At 34.5% G+C, this 15,909-nt stretch overlaps 1 protein-coding gene across 4 annotated transcripts in view; it reads left to right on the top strand.

Moving 5' to 3' along the window:
- LOC111414433 (zinc finger homeobox protein 3-like) overlaps window positions 1-15,177 on the top strand; it is a 47,459-nt gene extending 32,282 nt beyond the window's left edge. For 3 of the 4 annotated variants that reach the window (XM_023045812.2, XM_023045804.2, XM_023045782.2), the window contains one exon: window positions 10,006-15,177. In XM_023045812.2, coding sequence (XP_022901580.2) covers window positions 10,006-10,661 — 656 coding nt within the window. In that variant the 3' untranslated portion in view covers window positions 10,662-15,177. Of the gene's footprint in view, window positions 1-3,106; window positions 3,160-10,005 lie in introns of all 4 variants that reach the window. The other variant, XM_023045822.2, reaches the window with a different exon arrangement.
- The last annotated feature ends 732 nt before the right edge of the window (window positions 15,178-15,909 follow it).

Raw genomic sequence — 15,909 nt, 5'->3', positions numbered from 1 at the left:
TAGCGATTTCGGAGGCGCCGGCTAATTGGCCGAGCTTTAGGTGTACACCGGAGGGCGGTGTCGACTAAGACATGCGCTCTGTAAGGGCGGCAGACGCCGCGACGCCGACTCCGACACCGCCCCCCGTTACATATTTAACGTGTGTGCATTGACGTCATTCCCCAACCCCAGAGAAGAAGCTAATTTATGCCTTCCACTTTTCCATCTTCTAAAAAGATGGTGAAAAATTCTTTTTAACAGGTTGACTGCCCTGTGTACCATGTATTTCTGGTACACATACGTTGGTTTATGCAAGCCACTGTATTTTCTTTTTAAGTACTGTGTCTTAATTAATTATCGTACCCGACGTGTCATCATTGCAAGTATGCAACCAATATCACAGTATTGGTATTACAATAGGCAAATCGCGTATTGGTTATCGCGTACTGTGATATTGGTTGCATACTTGCAATGATGACGTCGGGTACGATATTTAATTAATACAGCGTATTGTCCTTGAGTTCATGAGAAGGCCTAGAAATATACTCTTAGATGCTTTTTATTAATGAATATGAAATCATCTTTCACCAAATTTCCGATAATTCAAAAGCTCCTATCGGTGACAGACTTTATAAGGTACAACACCTAATTGATTTAATCGTTAGGAAATTTAATCAAGCGCTTATTCCTGAAAAGGTCGTCTTTCCTTCAGGCAATGTATACAAAATAAAAGGCTCAAGATTTTTAAATTATGCATTAAAAATTTCTCCACTAAAATTTTCTTTTCGCCGGAAAGGAACCAATGCAAAGGATATCTGTGTCTAACAAAGTTGTTATGGAATTAATGCAACCATATTTAAATTTTGGCAGAGCACTCTATGTTGATAGTTGGTATAACAGCGTTCAATTCACAGAAAGCCTGTTAAAAAAGGGTACATACGTTCTAATATATTTTTTAATAACCTGTAATATTCGTTGTGCCAGTTGCTGAACTCACCAGAATAATCCATGAGGCCATAGAATTCATTTCCCCATATAAAAATTGTTGTATGTGTATCTTTCTAAGAGCATCACATATTTGTAGTGTTTTCGGTTGAGTACCATTCATTTGAAAAAGTAATTGAAATGTGTACTACAAAATAATTGTGGCAACGAAATAAAAATAGCTGTGGCAGTCAACCCGTTAATTTCTTCTTAAAGCTTTAAAAAATTCTTTACCATTTCCTAATCCAGGTAGCCACCCACATAACCCAAAAAAAGAAACACATTTAGCATCAAAAATAACAACCGCCAAAGTTACAAAAGGTTCATATGAAGCAAAAAAAAAAATCCGCGTATTGTATAAGTTCTTTCGTACCTGGAAGGACAATGTACTTCCTTTAGGAGGGTCGGTGTTAAAAATTACGTCTGTTTTTGTGTTTCTTCGGGGGCTCACTTCGAATATCCATCGGATTAAAATTTCAAAACGTACCACATCGTTTTCTTTTTTCTGACACTCGGTTTCTTTTTTGTCACAGGAGGAAGCGGGGGTGGGTTCTTTTATTTTTCTTCCTCGCTTACACGTGTTGTATGCTAATGAGGCCGCATAATTTATGGAAATATTTCGTCGGAAATCGTTACCTGGCCGGGGAGTGCGTTATTTTTAATTTTTACGGACGTAAACGTATTAATATTCAACGTAAAACCTTTTTTGTTGTGGTCAATATGGATTTTTAAAAGAAATATTTTATCCTTGAAATTATTTGGTTGATAAAACTAACCCCTTTTTCTTGTAAAACCTTAAGCCGTGCGTTAATCAATCAATAACATCAATACATATTTGGAGTTGTGTAGCCTTGGGGCCTCTTCATCATGTAGAAGCGGGTTCTGTTAAACTAACCGTATGATTTAATCACCGCCAAAGCGGAAAGACTGTCTTAACAATTTAGCTACCGAATTAAAAACACGAGAGGAGGAGGAGAAGAAGGAGTTCGGGCGAGGCCGAAAAAGAAGAGGCCCAACACCATGTCCAAATTGCGGCAATTAAAAAGGTCCGGTGACCTTCGGCGGCCGTTTTTTTTTCTTTTGCTTTTTTAATTCTTTTGGTTACTTCACGGGGATTTTTAATTATAAAAGAGAGACCCGTCGGAGGACGACCGTGCCGCCGCGTCCAAAGTGAGCCGCCGGGCAGGAATTTCTTCATTGTTCGTCGCTTTTTCATATAGCAGTTTCGTACAACTGTCCCATAATTGACAGTTTCTACCCTGGATCTATCCAAAAAAGGGGGTCTTTCCTAACTTTATTAACGCGCCGTCAACCACCACCCCTTCCCTTTAAATTCGGACCGAATTTAAACCGATCGAATTTCTATAAAAAAAAAATTATTACCAAACTGATTAAAAGCGATAAATTTTCTACGAGGGATCATGTGGGAACAAAAAACCCTCCCCGAACGTCGCGCCATTACGAAATTTCTATCCCATTAATCATCGCGGTACAATGAGTAGTTAGAGGGGTTTTGCATGAAAAAGTATCTTTTTCTACCCGTAACGGCGCGGCGAATTACGCTAAACGGCGCTCTAACAAAGAAATGAAAGAGGCCTGGTGCTAACAATACTCTTCTAGTTACACCCCAAAAACCTTTAATGAATGGATTTTTCGAACGATACTCCTAAAAACGAGGGATGACGATGATTTAATCGGTAGTGTTACTTCTATAATAAGAGTACAGCACTGATAAAAAATTAAGGGTCCGAAAAATTTTTAAATCTTTTCGTGTGGGATGGCTCCAAAACGATAAACTATAAAAAAAATAAATTATAACCTCGGATGCCTCAATCGCAAGAAACAAGGATGGAGAAGTTGATTGGTGCGCCTGACTTTTATTTAATACCAACTAATCATGCAACATTTAAATATAAAATAAGTCCTAGTACCTCGTGGTACAGACACAGACAGAGAACATTCGCCCCATTCGCCGCGAACGAATTGATTATCGAGTAATTCTGAACCGAATTCGTTTTTCGTTTCACCCCTCGGTTGTCGAGAATCCGTTTTTTTTTTCTTCTCGTTATTTTTTTTCTTTTTATCCCTACTTTTGTTTGTGTTTTTGAAATTATTGATATTGTTATCTTTTCGATTATTTCAGTGTACGATTCACCGCAATGCGACTTTGGACCAATACTGGCCTCTATTGCAAAGGTCAGTAATACAAAAAATTTTAACCATTTTTATTTTAATTTTTAATTTTTGTATCGTAGATAAATCGCGGATAAAAACAATTTTTGTTTGCTCTTTTTTTTCGGGTTCGGGTTCAATGGTCCAAGTTATTTTTTTCTCTTCCCTTTTTTTTTATCGGCAGCGCGTTATAGGAACCCCCTGCGTTCTTTATCACCGAATTCGATTAATCGGGCGCGCCGTTTATGGCCTGGGGTTGCATTTTTTATGTGCAGTTATTCAAACTCACCCCCGCCCCGCGGCGGTAATAAGACGAGGGGTGAAGAAAAAAAAGGAGTTCGTGAGGTGGTGGAGGATGAGGAGGAGGAGTGAAGGAAAAGAAGGAAAAAATGAGTCACGCGCCGCCAGCACTGCTCCCTCGGGAATTTCGGGCTTCCTTACGCACTTAAAATGCGCCCGCGGGTTTTTTAAATTATTGATCGCCTCCTACTCATTCGCCGCCCCCACGACTTTTTCTGAGATCTCCCCGTGGAGATCTCTCTTTTACACTGGATAGGGACGCTTATTAGAAGGTCGTAGTTCCCCTTCTTCGTAATGCTTCTTTTATTAAAAAAAAATGTAAGGGATATTTTTATTTTTAACTGCGTTCGACAAAAATATTTTTTTTTCGTTTTAATCATAGTTAAATAGTTTTAAACGAATCCTACACGGTGTCAATTAAACTAATCGACGTCGTCGTTTTAAAAATAGTGTTCGGGCCCCGTATTGGTGGCCCAAATCAGAGCCTCAAATCAGAATAATCAACGGCAATTAGTCGTTAATCACGTCTACTATGGGCTTCTGACGCGAACATACTCTCACACAGGAAGAACGCAGAGCGGACATGACGTCACCCTCGGGGCTCTCTGGTAATTAGAGTGTGAACCTCTCTCGCCGGCCGTCGCCTCTAATTACTTATCTTAATAGGGATACGGCTGTTAAAATAATTACCGTGCTCATTTGCGCCACAAGAGAATTGAAACGGTAGCGTTTCCTATGCGGACATCATCCGATTCTTATCGCTTAAACGTCTCATTCACACACCGTAAAAATGATTCAAATAATCCCGTCACATTAATATTAATTAAACATTGTTTACAAAACGGTTCTAATTAACGTAGCTTACATTAAAATTTATTTTCTTTAAATAAAATCATTTATCTAAATAAAAAAGGTACCAATAAATGTTGTTTGTTGAGAGTGTGGGTTGTCTTTTTAACTACATTTTAATCAGGCCCAATCTCTAAGACACGGACGCGATACAAATTTATACAAGAGCAAGGTTCGCCTGATCGAGTCTTGGTTAAAGTCGACCAGTTCAGGTCTTGTTTGAACTCGTAGTGAAGATATCCTTTTAAAGTTTACTTGGCCGACGTGCCAGAATGTTCGATTTAATGTATCGACACGTGTGTTATCTCACCTTGTATATACGATTCTAATGGCTGAACCCTTATTTATTTCGGACCGTGTCTCTGGACGGTGTACGAGACGCCCCCGGACGCCCGATCGAACTTTATGGATTTTAAATGCGCTCGTAATAAGGAGAAATGCGATAAAATTCAAGTTTACGCCCGCCGCTGTCCGTTCAATGTCCACCTACACCAACAATTTCCAAACCACTGTTAAAAAGAAAATAATTAAAAATAAATTGAAAATAAAATTAAATACAAAATAATTAAATAATAGGAAATTTTCTTAGACTTTATTCAAATCTACATTCTTATTTTTTTTTAGTTTTATAACAATCTTGGCGAGCAAGTTTACAGTGTGGTTACTGAAATTGCTGTGCCAAATAGGAACTTTTTGGAACATTTCCAACCATACATGTGGTATTATTTGTATTTTCTACAAACATCTGTATTATGTAATTGTTTTGACAAAAAATGGATTCTTTTGCAGCTTTTGCGAGGTTGTTTAAATGATAATCATTTGCATTATTATTCTTTATTAGTGTAGTATACACAGATGTTGAAGTGTGGGTGTGAGTTCTTTTGTTGGTTATTAGCTCGATCGAAAACATTTCTGACATTAATACTACTTGGATTAAATAACACCAATTGTTGTATACCCTTCTTGGACTTATTTTTTCATATAAATTCCTCCCCCACTGTGATAGCTTGGAAAGGGGAGGAAGTAAATAGAATTTCTTTTGAGAAAGAACTTATGTATGTGTTGCTGATCTATCCTTTGTTGGATTTCTTAAACTTAGTCTATATAGTCAACTCATTGTTTACACTAAAATATAGAATACTCTCAGTATCTTTTTTCTGTATGTAGCTATGACAGGGGTTGTAAGCATAGGGGTTGGATGTAGCAAAGCCTTTAATTCAATTTGGCAAGTAACATTGGCAGCATTATCTACATCGAACAGTATTTATTAAGTGAGTCGTTTTTTGTTGTTCGGCGCAAATTTTGTCTAGTATGTGATGATAATCGATAAGGTAAAGTAACACCGCCTTACTATACCAAGAAGTATATCTTGATATAGTAGCTATATGACGCGATCGCGTCATTTCACGTATTGCATGAATTAAATTTTCTATGAGTACAAACTTCAAGTTGCATATTAGCTAGACACACAGCGCTACGCGTACAATGTTTCTAACTAATGCTGCACTTGTTTACTCATCACCATAATCACCACAAGAAAAACACCTGATTTTACGCTCTTTAAAACTCTAGATAAATCCATGAGTAGCCATTTCACAGCCTTAACATGGTCGATAGGATAATGATTGTCAAATCGAAGTGTTACAATCATATGCTGACAACCTTCTTCTGATTTGACACGTTATTTCTGGTAGGAGCATATACCAATGTCATGTGATTTCTAGGTTCGAGCACTCTCAGTGGCCTTGTAATTCTTCTGATCTTACGGTATAATACTTTTGTTCTGAGAGCATCTGAAGGTTAAGCTGTATGGTCATATGATATTACAATACTACTAATGTTCCCTTATAAGACGCGGTTGTTTAATTGAAAAAATAATTTATGGTATTTTGACAATCTCCACACTACAAGGGAAAATTATTGAAAGCAAGAGTGTAATATCTCGGCGTGGTGTAAAGTCTGATTAAATAAATGTGTCCATCTCAATTTTCTTGTATTATCTTGTAACAATTATCTTGTTTGATTATTTATACCTACACTTACATGACGTGTCAATGTAATCAGTTTTTGAGATAGAAGGTTCGTTTAACAACACTATATTGCAATTTATTGCAAGACCTGCACTTAACATAAGGGTGTAATTAATTTTAGCGATATTCTTCATAGACATATCATACTTTTTAGTCCTAAACTTGGATTTTTTGATTGCGATTGTTATCGATGTCGTAGGATAAGAACTTCGCGATATGGAGCTACAGAAAATCGTAAATTTTAATAATGTATATAGAAGTTGATCAGATTCTGAGATATTTATTGAATATTTTCTAGCCTGTAAGGTTCCGATACTAATTTGGTTGGATTCTTTTTGACTGACTCTTACATTTCCACTTTTATAAAAGATGGGATACATATTTTGCGGTGAAGCACCTCAGACAGCATTTTACGATAAAATATTCTTAATAACTTGAATTTCACGAAAAAGCAAGCTTTTGTGTTGTTGTACACTTGCTGTGTATTTCAAAGATGACGGAATTAACGGTTTACCACTATCTGAAGGATGATTTTAGTATCTAGTGGATAATTCCAATATTCGATTGATAATTCCCGACCTATATAGTTTATTTTAGTATCTGCTTGATGATTTCAGAATACTATGAATTATTGCAGTATTCAGAAATTAGATAAAGTTTCCATAGTGACTAGAACTAAAATTAGTATTTGATTTTAGTATCTAGTAACACGTAATAACAGCATCCGGTTGATGATTCCAGTATTTTATGGACTATTCTAGTCCATAAAATACTCCCGTATACGATTTTAGTATCTAACTGTTGGGTGAACTTCACATAGTAATATGGCACCAGTGTCCAGAAGATAGATACACTTGCCATAAAAACTGAATCCAGAATATAGTGGTTTGATTAGGGTATCCATCGTATAATTCCAATTGCTGATAAATAATATCAGTATCTGGTTCTGAACCTTATCTATTGAATCTTAATTTGACTATTTCTTCTTGATCACATTCTAAAGTTGTTTTCACTGCATTTATTCTTACTTCAACGATGGTACTCGTACAGCTTAGCATGGTCGTTTTTCTCCAAACTGCTTAGGTTCGGAGGAATACTCTTCCTAAGTTGTGGTCTAGGGAAAGTTTCTATACTTTAAAATAATACTTTTATATGTTTTGAAATATTTCCAGATGGAAATTTCACATAGTATCGTCGTTTTTCTCTAAATTGCTTAGGTTCGGAGGAATACCCTTCCTAAGTTGTGGTCTAGGGAAAGTTTCTATCTAGTAGAAAACGTAATAAAAAGGAAAGTATTCTACCAAATACGTGCTGCTTGCTTAACCTGTGCAGGATGATCTACTGAACATTATGAGTACTTATAAATCAAATTTAGCAATGGAATAAAAAAGTTATGCATTTCTGAGTTCATTTTGCCTATTACTGGGGTTATAGTTGGATAGCAGTTATGATAATTGGAGGAATATTTCAAGTCGTTCAAACTACCAAAGACACAATAAGAGAAAAGATAGAATAAAGGCGAACAAATCCTTTTTTTTACAAAGCAAAGTGTAGATCATAAACCTGTAATAAGCTTTCTGTGAATAAGTGAGTGGCAGATCCGCTAATTGTTTTGTTGGGTTTATGTAACTGTGGTTACTCCTTTAATCACGTACTATTCTTATTTACGGGCGTCTGTAACTGACAGTGTTTGGTTGGATATGCAGTTTAACCGAGATACACTTTATTAAAGCAAGAAAATCCAAAACAATATTCCCCGTCTCTAACCACCATAAAAAATTCCCTGGATTTAGGAAAGTTTCATCATGATTTAATTTAGGAATTCTGCGCATAACTCCGCTCTTTCTTGAATACTTTACCAATTACGATATGAATTTTTGTAATAATAAAGCACACAAGATGGCGCTGAAACACAAGATAAAACGTATTTTAAAAATATGTTGATTGTCCAAAATTAATATTTTCTCCAAAGATTTTTCTTGTTTTAATTCTTTTCAATGTCGAGGATTTTCCCTCTTGTTGAAAATGCCCCCTTGTTAAAGCTATTTTCCGGTTTGTGCGATTCGAACAAAAGCGGCTTGGGTGTAATAACGACTGAGACGATTTTAACAAAAGAACGCCGAGTTTTCGCGACTGCGGACGTCGATAATTACCTCTTAAAAAAACGCAATTAAAGCAACCAGAGGAGGAGACAACGACAATGACTACAATGACGCTGACGTCATTGAGAGCCCAATTTTTCCACTGTGGGCGATTTTGCTGATTGCAATTAAGACGTAATTTGTACAACAGGAAGTCGGCAGCGTTTAAAAACAAAACATGAAAAAATCGACAACAATTACACTTAAAAGCAAAAAAATTTAAAACAATTTAAGCTAATTACGGTGGAGATTAATTACTCAAACAACCCCTCTGGTTTGTTTTACACCGTTGGTCGATTACCAGGAGGGTTTTCCCGGAGTCATTTTCCAGCATGGAAATTTCGGTACTCGACTGGTTGAGAGAGAGGGTGTTTTAATGGATTTTAATTAGTCCGAAGGGGATCGGCGTGCCGCCGCCACCGAAATGAAGGCGGGGTAATTGAGAAATTAGCATTCAAAGCCTAACCACTTGTTGCTCTCAACGAAAGGGTTGAAATTACAACGGGCCAATTAACAAGTGGCTTATCACTGTCACGAGATAAACCCCGGAATTAACGCCCCAGATTTGAAATCTCACTTTATTGTGGGGAGATCATGATTTATTTTTTCTTAATTATACCCTGAAAAAGTTGTTTTGCTCGCGCTTTATTACCACGTTTTTCTGGTGTTTAAGCGTCGAAATTATTTAACATAAATGAATACTAATCGTTTTGCGGGGTCATTTACATAAGCGGAATGCGTCCGGTGCGTTTTAAACTTGTAATTATCGCCTTTGACAAATCGATTTCTTGCGGCAATTAAACGATTGACGTGTTTACTAATTCCGATTTAAACTAGATCAAATGTTTTAAGTATTCAAATAATGTTTATAAAAAAGTATCAAAGGAAAATAAGAATGAGAAAGGAAGGAAGGAAGTTAAAAAACGGGGGGGTAGTAAAAAAGAAACAAAAAAGGGAGGGTTTTCGAAAACAAAAGAAACGCCTAAATTTTCAATAAACGCTTTCGGGGGTGGTAGAGCCAGCTCACGTATCCGTCGAGAAATTTTATAATTCAGCCTCGTGGAGAAGAGAAAAGCGACGGAAGGGAAAAGGAAGGGAAAAAAACTGCGCGGCGTCGGAAGCAAAATCCATATCTCACTCGGGGGAGAAAACCCTCCACCTCTTCACCCCCACACAGCGTTCTACGTCGTCCCCCCTAACCCCCGGCTATTATAACTCGCGAAGCGAAAAAGTAAATTTTAAGAAACCCTCGCCGCCTCGTCGCTCCTCCACCCGACCAGCTCGGTAGACGACGGCGTCGCTATCGATCGCAACCCCCAAAAACGAAATTGGGCGACCCCAATTAAATAGGCAATTTATTTTTTTTACGAGACCGCTCCGGACGGATTTTTTAATCAAACTGAGGCATAATTAAAATGTTACCCCCCAACAATAATAATGGATGTGGTGGTTACCACCAAACAACAAAAACAAATCACAAAAAAATCTTAATAAAACCAAGTTTTTAAGTTATATGATTTTTTTAATTTATTTCTTTCCGTTTGTTTTAGGGGGAGCCGGAGGACTGCTTTTAGATACCGGGTCAACAACATCATTTCTGCCACTACCATCATTGATCCTCGATCAAATGTCAACCGGAAACACCGATCCAGGAGTGACAACACTACGAATCTCGGATTCGCCGTCATTGAGAACATCGGGTTACAGCGATTTGCCGTTAAAAGAAATCGATGTTGAGGTGTGTTTCGTGTGCAAGAAGTGTCGGGTGGCTTACACAACCGAATCCTCACTATTAACACATCAACGTCAGTGTTATGGTGGCGGTGGTGGTATCTCAGATTCTCGCGGTGTATTTAGGATCGTGCAAACATCGTTCGAGTGCAAATTGTGCGACGGTTCGGATCGTTACAAAAGTATCGTTGAGTTTAAGAAACACTGCGAAACCCTTGAGAATCATCATAAATTCTTAAAAACGGCGACCGCGGTTTCGGTTTCGACGCTTCCGCCGCCGTCCGAGTCGCCTCTCAGTCACGAAATGGAGGATGTTGTCAATCAGATTACGTTGATCGCCGCTCGAACCGCTCAGCAAACGGTTCCCGATCAGAATTCAAATAATTTCTGTCAACCTGCTGAACCGAAGAGGAGGTTTATGGCACAAAGTGATGGATTATCTCAACAACAACCACTTACCAGCGCTGGACATTAAAGATTATGACGTTTATAATTAGGTATTTTCGTTTTTTCTTTTTTAATTTTTATTTTGAGTATTTGGAAAGGAATGAACAAAAAAAAACGTAATTGAGTTCCTAATCGTAAAAATTTCCTAATAAATTGAAAGAAAAGAACAACAAAAATAAGCAATGAATAAATTAAAAAGAAAGAATGAGTATAATAACTATAAATTAAAAAAAATATATATTTACAGCTACATATATATATTTTTAAACGTTATATTATTAATTACTACTAATTATTAACCTGCTATAAGTAGTTGTGTGTCTCAAAATCGATTTTTTTTCGATCTAAGATCTTGTTTTGAGCGTAATCATCTCAAAAAGGAAAAAATCTCGGTTAGTTCTCGTTTATTTCACGTACATAGTCGAGTATGTAAAAAAAACATTATTAAACAAATTATAGTAGATATTAAACAAAAAAATGCGATGATTCCTATACAGCAACGTAAAGTTACTAAAACTACCACCGACACGTTAATTTGTATGAGGATAGGTGTACATATAGCTCTTATAGGCTAAAAAATTAAAAAAATCGGTAGCTTTTCAGGGTTTATCCTAATACAAAAAGAGTGAAATTAAAAAAAAAAACGAAAAAATAGAAATTAACATCAACGTGTTTTACTAGATGACTTATTAATTAAAATGAAAAAATTAAGAAAATAACTGCGACTACAATGTTCCTAATTAATAAAAAAAAACAAAGAAAAAATCGACGAAATGTAGATACTGCATGCGAATCGTTTCCACTGAGGGTCCGTTTCTGGCGATAAAGCAAAAATAACAGGTCCGGGCCCAGTAAAAACAAGTTCCTATAAAGCCCGCCCCCTTGTTCCTCAAATATTATTATTATTATAATTATTACTATAAAAGTAAACTAAAAAAAATGATTGAAAACGACTTCGCGAAGGGCGCGGGCGCTTTTTTTATTCATTATTTAATAATTATTAAAAATAATTAAAAAAACATTAAAATAAAAAATACTTTTATTATTGAAAAACACATTATTAAAGTTGATAAGGCAAATGCTGTATTTATCATATATATACAATGAATTATATATATGTATATCATCATAAAGCTGGTTTATAAAAAAATATGAAAAAAAGACAACGCTTCATCCGTCACTGTCTCCCCTGGTTCTTTCTTTTTTACAAACGTTTTCCATTCTCTTCTAAATATCCATCGCGAAATAATAAAAATTACTACCGAAAGTTGGACACTTTCGGTAACAACAAATATGATTAATAAAAAAAAACTAAGAAAAAGAGAAAACGTAAAAAAGCAAAAACATAAAAAAAGCCAGCAGAATGAAAATTGGTTCCTACTAATTACTAATAATAATAAATAATCGATACGGTGTTTTAAGTAATAATAATAATATAGTTATGTTTTGAAAAAAAAAACGCATTTTTGATCGGGGTGAAAGCAAAAAACTGATCAAAAACGGCATTGTACGTATATATAGTAGTAGAAAATATATTTAAAAATTTTAAATATATTCTAGGTTTACGTATCCAAAATAACTCAAAACTGGGGATTACTTCGGTATGACCTGCCTCGCATATTAGTGAGTTTATTTGGAAACTAAGTGTGATTGTTGAACAAAAAAACCATTAAATCTAGCAATTACACCCGTATCGTTTAATTTATCCATTAAAAAAATAATATATTTGAAGAACAACATATCGTCCATCCTTATCTACAATTAATTACAAATTAAAAAAACATCTAAATTAAAAGAAAACAATAAAAAAAAAACAAAGAAAGTTACAAAGAAAAAAATTCAAATGGTTTTATATGAATGCAGGTCCGGATTTAGGTGATCGATACGGGTGTTTATGCTGAATAGCAATGCTAAGTGAATGTGAAAAAAAATAAATTTAATAACACGATGAGGGCTGAGGCCGTCACTCTCCTGACGTATTACACGATTATTATTACTATTCATATATACTATTAATTATTAATTATATTATTATTGCTAAAAAAAATGATTATATCGTACAGCCGATGTGTGTAATTTATTATTACTTTTTTCGCTCTGTTACAAAAAAAAGATTTTTTTTTATTAATTTAATTTTCTCTTTTTTTTAATCATTTCCATTTTTCCTCTTGATAAATGAAAATGAGTATTTTTGCAGGACCGATGTCCGAATCATAGTTCCTAACAAAAAAAAAACGTATTTCATATCCAAAGTACAGAAAAATTGCGATAAATGGTTTTTTATAAAAAAATGCAAAGGTTGACGAAATTTTCTATGTTTAAAAAAAACAAACGGGTTTTTTAATTTTTATGTATCTAGAGTGATTTGCTACAAAAAAAATTAATTGAAATTAGGTGAATCTTTATCGAAAATTAATTGTATTTATTAAAGTATGTCAATATTGTTTAGCTAATATAATGCTTATTATGATAAATTATTTATTGAGTTTTGCCAATAAATTTTTTTCGATTTCCAAGTTTTGGTTCATCTCATGTAGTTACAATTTTAGTTGTTATAATCTTGGCATCGAAATCGCTAAGAAATAAGTTTGCCTGAGTATATTTTAAGAATAAACTTAAACTTAAACTAATTTCCTTAAAACTCATGATATCATCGCCGCTAAGTATTGCAAATGTTAATCTCATCTTAATGTTTTATCTTTAGTTCATAGATATTACTTTCTCAAAATCTTGGTTGTGCTCAAGTGCTAAAAAATTAATTTTTTAATCATGTTTATTAATAATTTCTGTAACTTGGTAATCCATCTGAATTTTGCAAAGTGCATTTGATTATTGTTTTAAAAAGGATTTGTACTGTTCTAATTTCTGGTTAAAGTCTCATTTTATAGTATTTTTTGGTTGGCGAAATGTTGGCTAAGTTGCCAACATTAATCTTAATTCGAAATTATATTTTTTTTCATAGTATTTGGGTGTGCTACTACATAATTATGTTTTCTTAGTAGAACTGGAGACATGCTTGCTAAAATTGCTAAATTGAGGTTCAACACATATAACTCTGGAGTAACAATTATAGTGTCTTTACCACTTCAAAACTACAAGCAAAAATGAAAATGAATTTTGAATATCAGTGTCAATTTTAGAAATTAAAAATAATTAACTTATAATTGGCATAAATTAAATAAATATTGTGTTAAATTTAGCAAATCAATCCAAAATGAAAAGATAAATTACAACAACTAAAAATCGGCTAGAATGAGCCATGTGGGGTCTGACTTATTAGGCAATACGTGCTCCAAATGAGGAATTTGTATTCTTGTTGTCCTTAACATTCAAATTAAATATTTTCTCCATGTCTTGCGATGGCGCTTTGTTTATGCTGGTTCTATTGTTCGAGTGACATTAGCGTTAAAATTGCTTCTTTTAATGCAACTTTGAATTTTTATTATTATGGTAAAAAAATAATTTATTTAAGAGTGATATTTAAATTCAAATAATACCGAATTTAATAAGAACGAAAACTTTCAAGAACGAAACTATTAGAAGTTAAATAGCACTATTAAACCAGTTGTAAACATTTATTTTCATTTAATGTTAGTATTTCAAAATTTCCCACTTTTTTGACCAAATCTATTTCATATGCTTTTTAGCACATTTTTTCATTAAGTGTTAATATTTTCTCAACTTCTATGTTATTTGTCAATAATTTTCACTTCACATTAATCAATTGTGAACTACTTAGTGTTTGTAAAAAGTTTCCAGAATTTTGCAAAATTTTCTTGATCAAGTTGCTCCCAGAATTTTCATCATAGGCCTCAACTATTATAAGTTAGGTAGAAATGTGACGTTTGGCAAAAGTATTCATATTTTCAACAAAATATCATCATGTCTAAAAATTTTACCAGAATATACAACCCTTACAACAACCTTGTTAGTATTGTTTCGGAATGTATGGGTATGTTTACATATTTACAATGTTATGCACTTGGTATGTACAAACAAATTGCTCTTTATCATTTCTAACAATCATTCTTATAATTTCCCTTGTGTGTATTATTTTGTACAAGCCCATGAAATCCATAAATGCGTGTCATCTGATCATATGATCTGCCATCATACAATAAGAACTAGGAAGATGACAATAGGCATCTAGAAGATTAAGAAATTCTGGTTTGGAGATTTTATTTGAAGCTAAGTTAGGGCCAACCCAAGCGAACCTAGCTCAACCCAACTCAATCAAGTCCGATACTCGAAGATATTGGGTTTATATCATAGGAACATGTTTCCGGGAATCTCTCTAATTAAAACTATATTATACCTTTTCCTTGTTTCGTTTGCTCACGAAGTTTCTAAAATATGTTTCAGAAAAGTTTCAAATTCACCAATCGGAAATATTCGGTTCGTCATAACAAGACGGAAGAACAAGTAGGAAATGTCAAAATGGTGAATGTAGGTCACATCTTGGCAAGTCTAATCTCTTCATCATTTTTCTCATGAGCAAGTTGAATTATCGCGCTGAATATGTAGCTACTACACCTATTCATCGCTCAACAGCTTTCATCATTTCACCAGGTTGTCAAAAAATCAGACAAGCAAATTCGAAGGTTGTGAAAATATGCAGATACTTCCGTTACGTGTAGCAAGGCAAAATAAGCTTCTGGCCTGAGTTTCTACAAGTTTAATTTTTTTAAACACCTAATAATTAGAGCACTGTTCTCTACTCGCGATATAAATCATGGAGATTTATCAACAGTCTAACATGTTATCCAATCCAGTATGGGCTTATATAAAAGTGCATAACATCCATAATTCACCATTAAGGTCTATTACGTCAATATTATAATGTGTCCTTACTTTTTCATCACTCTTATCTATGTTTGATCATTCTTCGGTTGTACTTTAATGCTAACAGAACAAGTTAACCATGTTAAACGCTTCGAAATTTAATTCTTTAGATCCTGTTCGCATTGAACTGCAAATTTGGAGGTATTCAGAAAGGATCATCAAGTAGTTTTCTAAAATTTGTTACTTAAAATTAAGTAATACCCTACAGTTTTGGATGAGTCCAATAAGCTTAATTATGATTGAGTTACGGTCATGAGTTTAAAATTTAGAAATAACACAATATCTATTTACACATTGACTGCCAATTCTGTGTTCAACTTGGCATCAAACGCAAGTAAGGAATTCACTTATACACCACGAGATGGCAGTGAAAGTGTTCAAAATCACCTCTGTCATAAAGAGTTTGTTTGTTTACTTTAATAGTTGTAGAACAT

This window comes from Onthophagus taurus, chromosome 1, assembly GCF_036711975.1.
Source record: "Onthophagus taurus isolate NC chromosome 1, IU_Otau_3.0, whole genome shotgun sequence".
NCBI lineage: Eukaryota > Metazoa > Arthropoda > Insecta > Coleoptera > Scarabaeidae > Onthophagus > Onthophagus taurus.
Note: the sequence above shows the minus strand (reverse complement) of the source record. Positions and strands in the feature narration are given on the sequence as shown.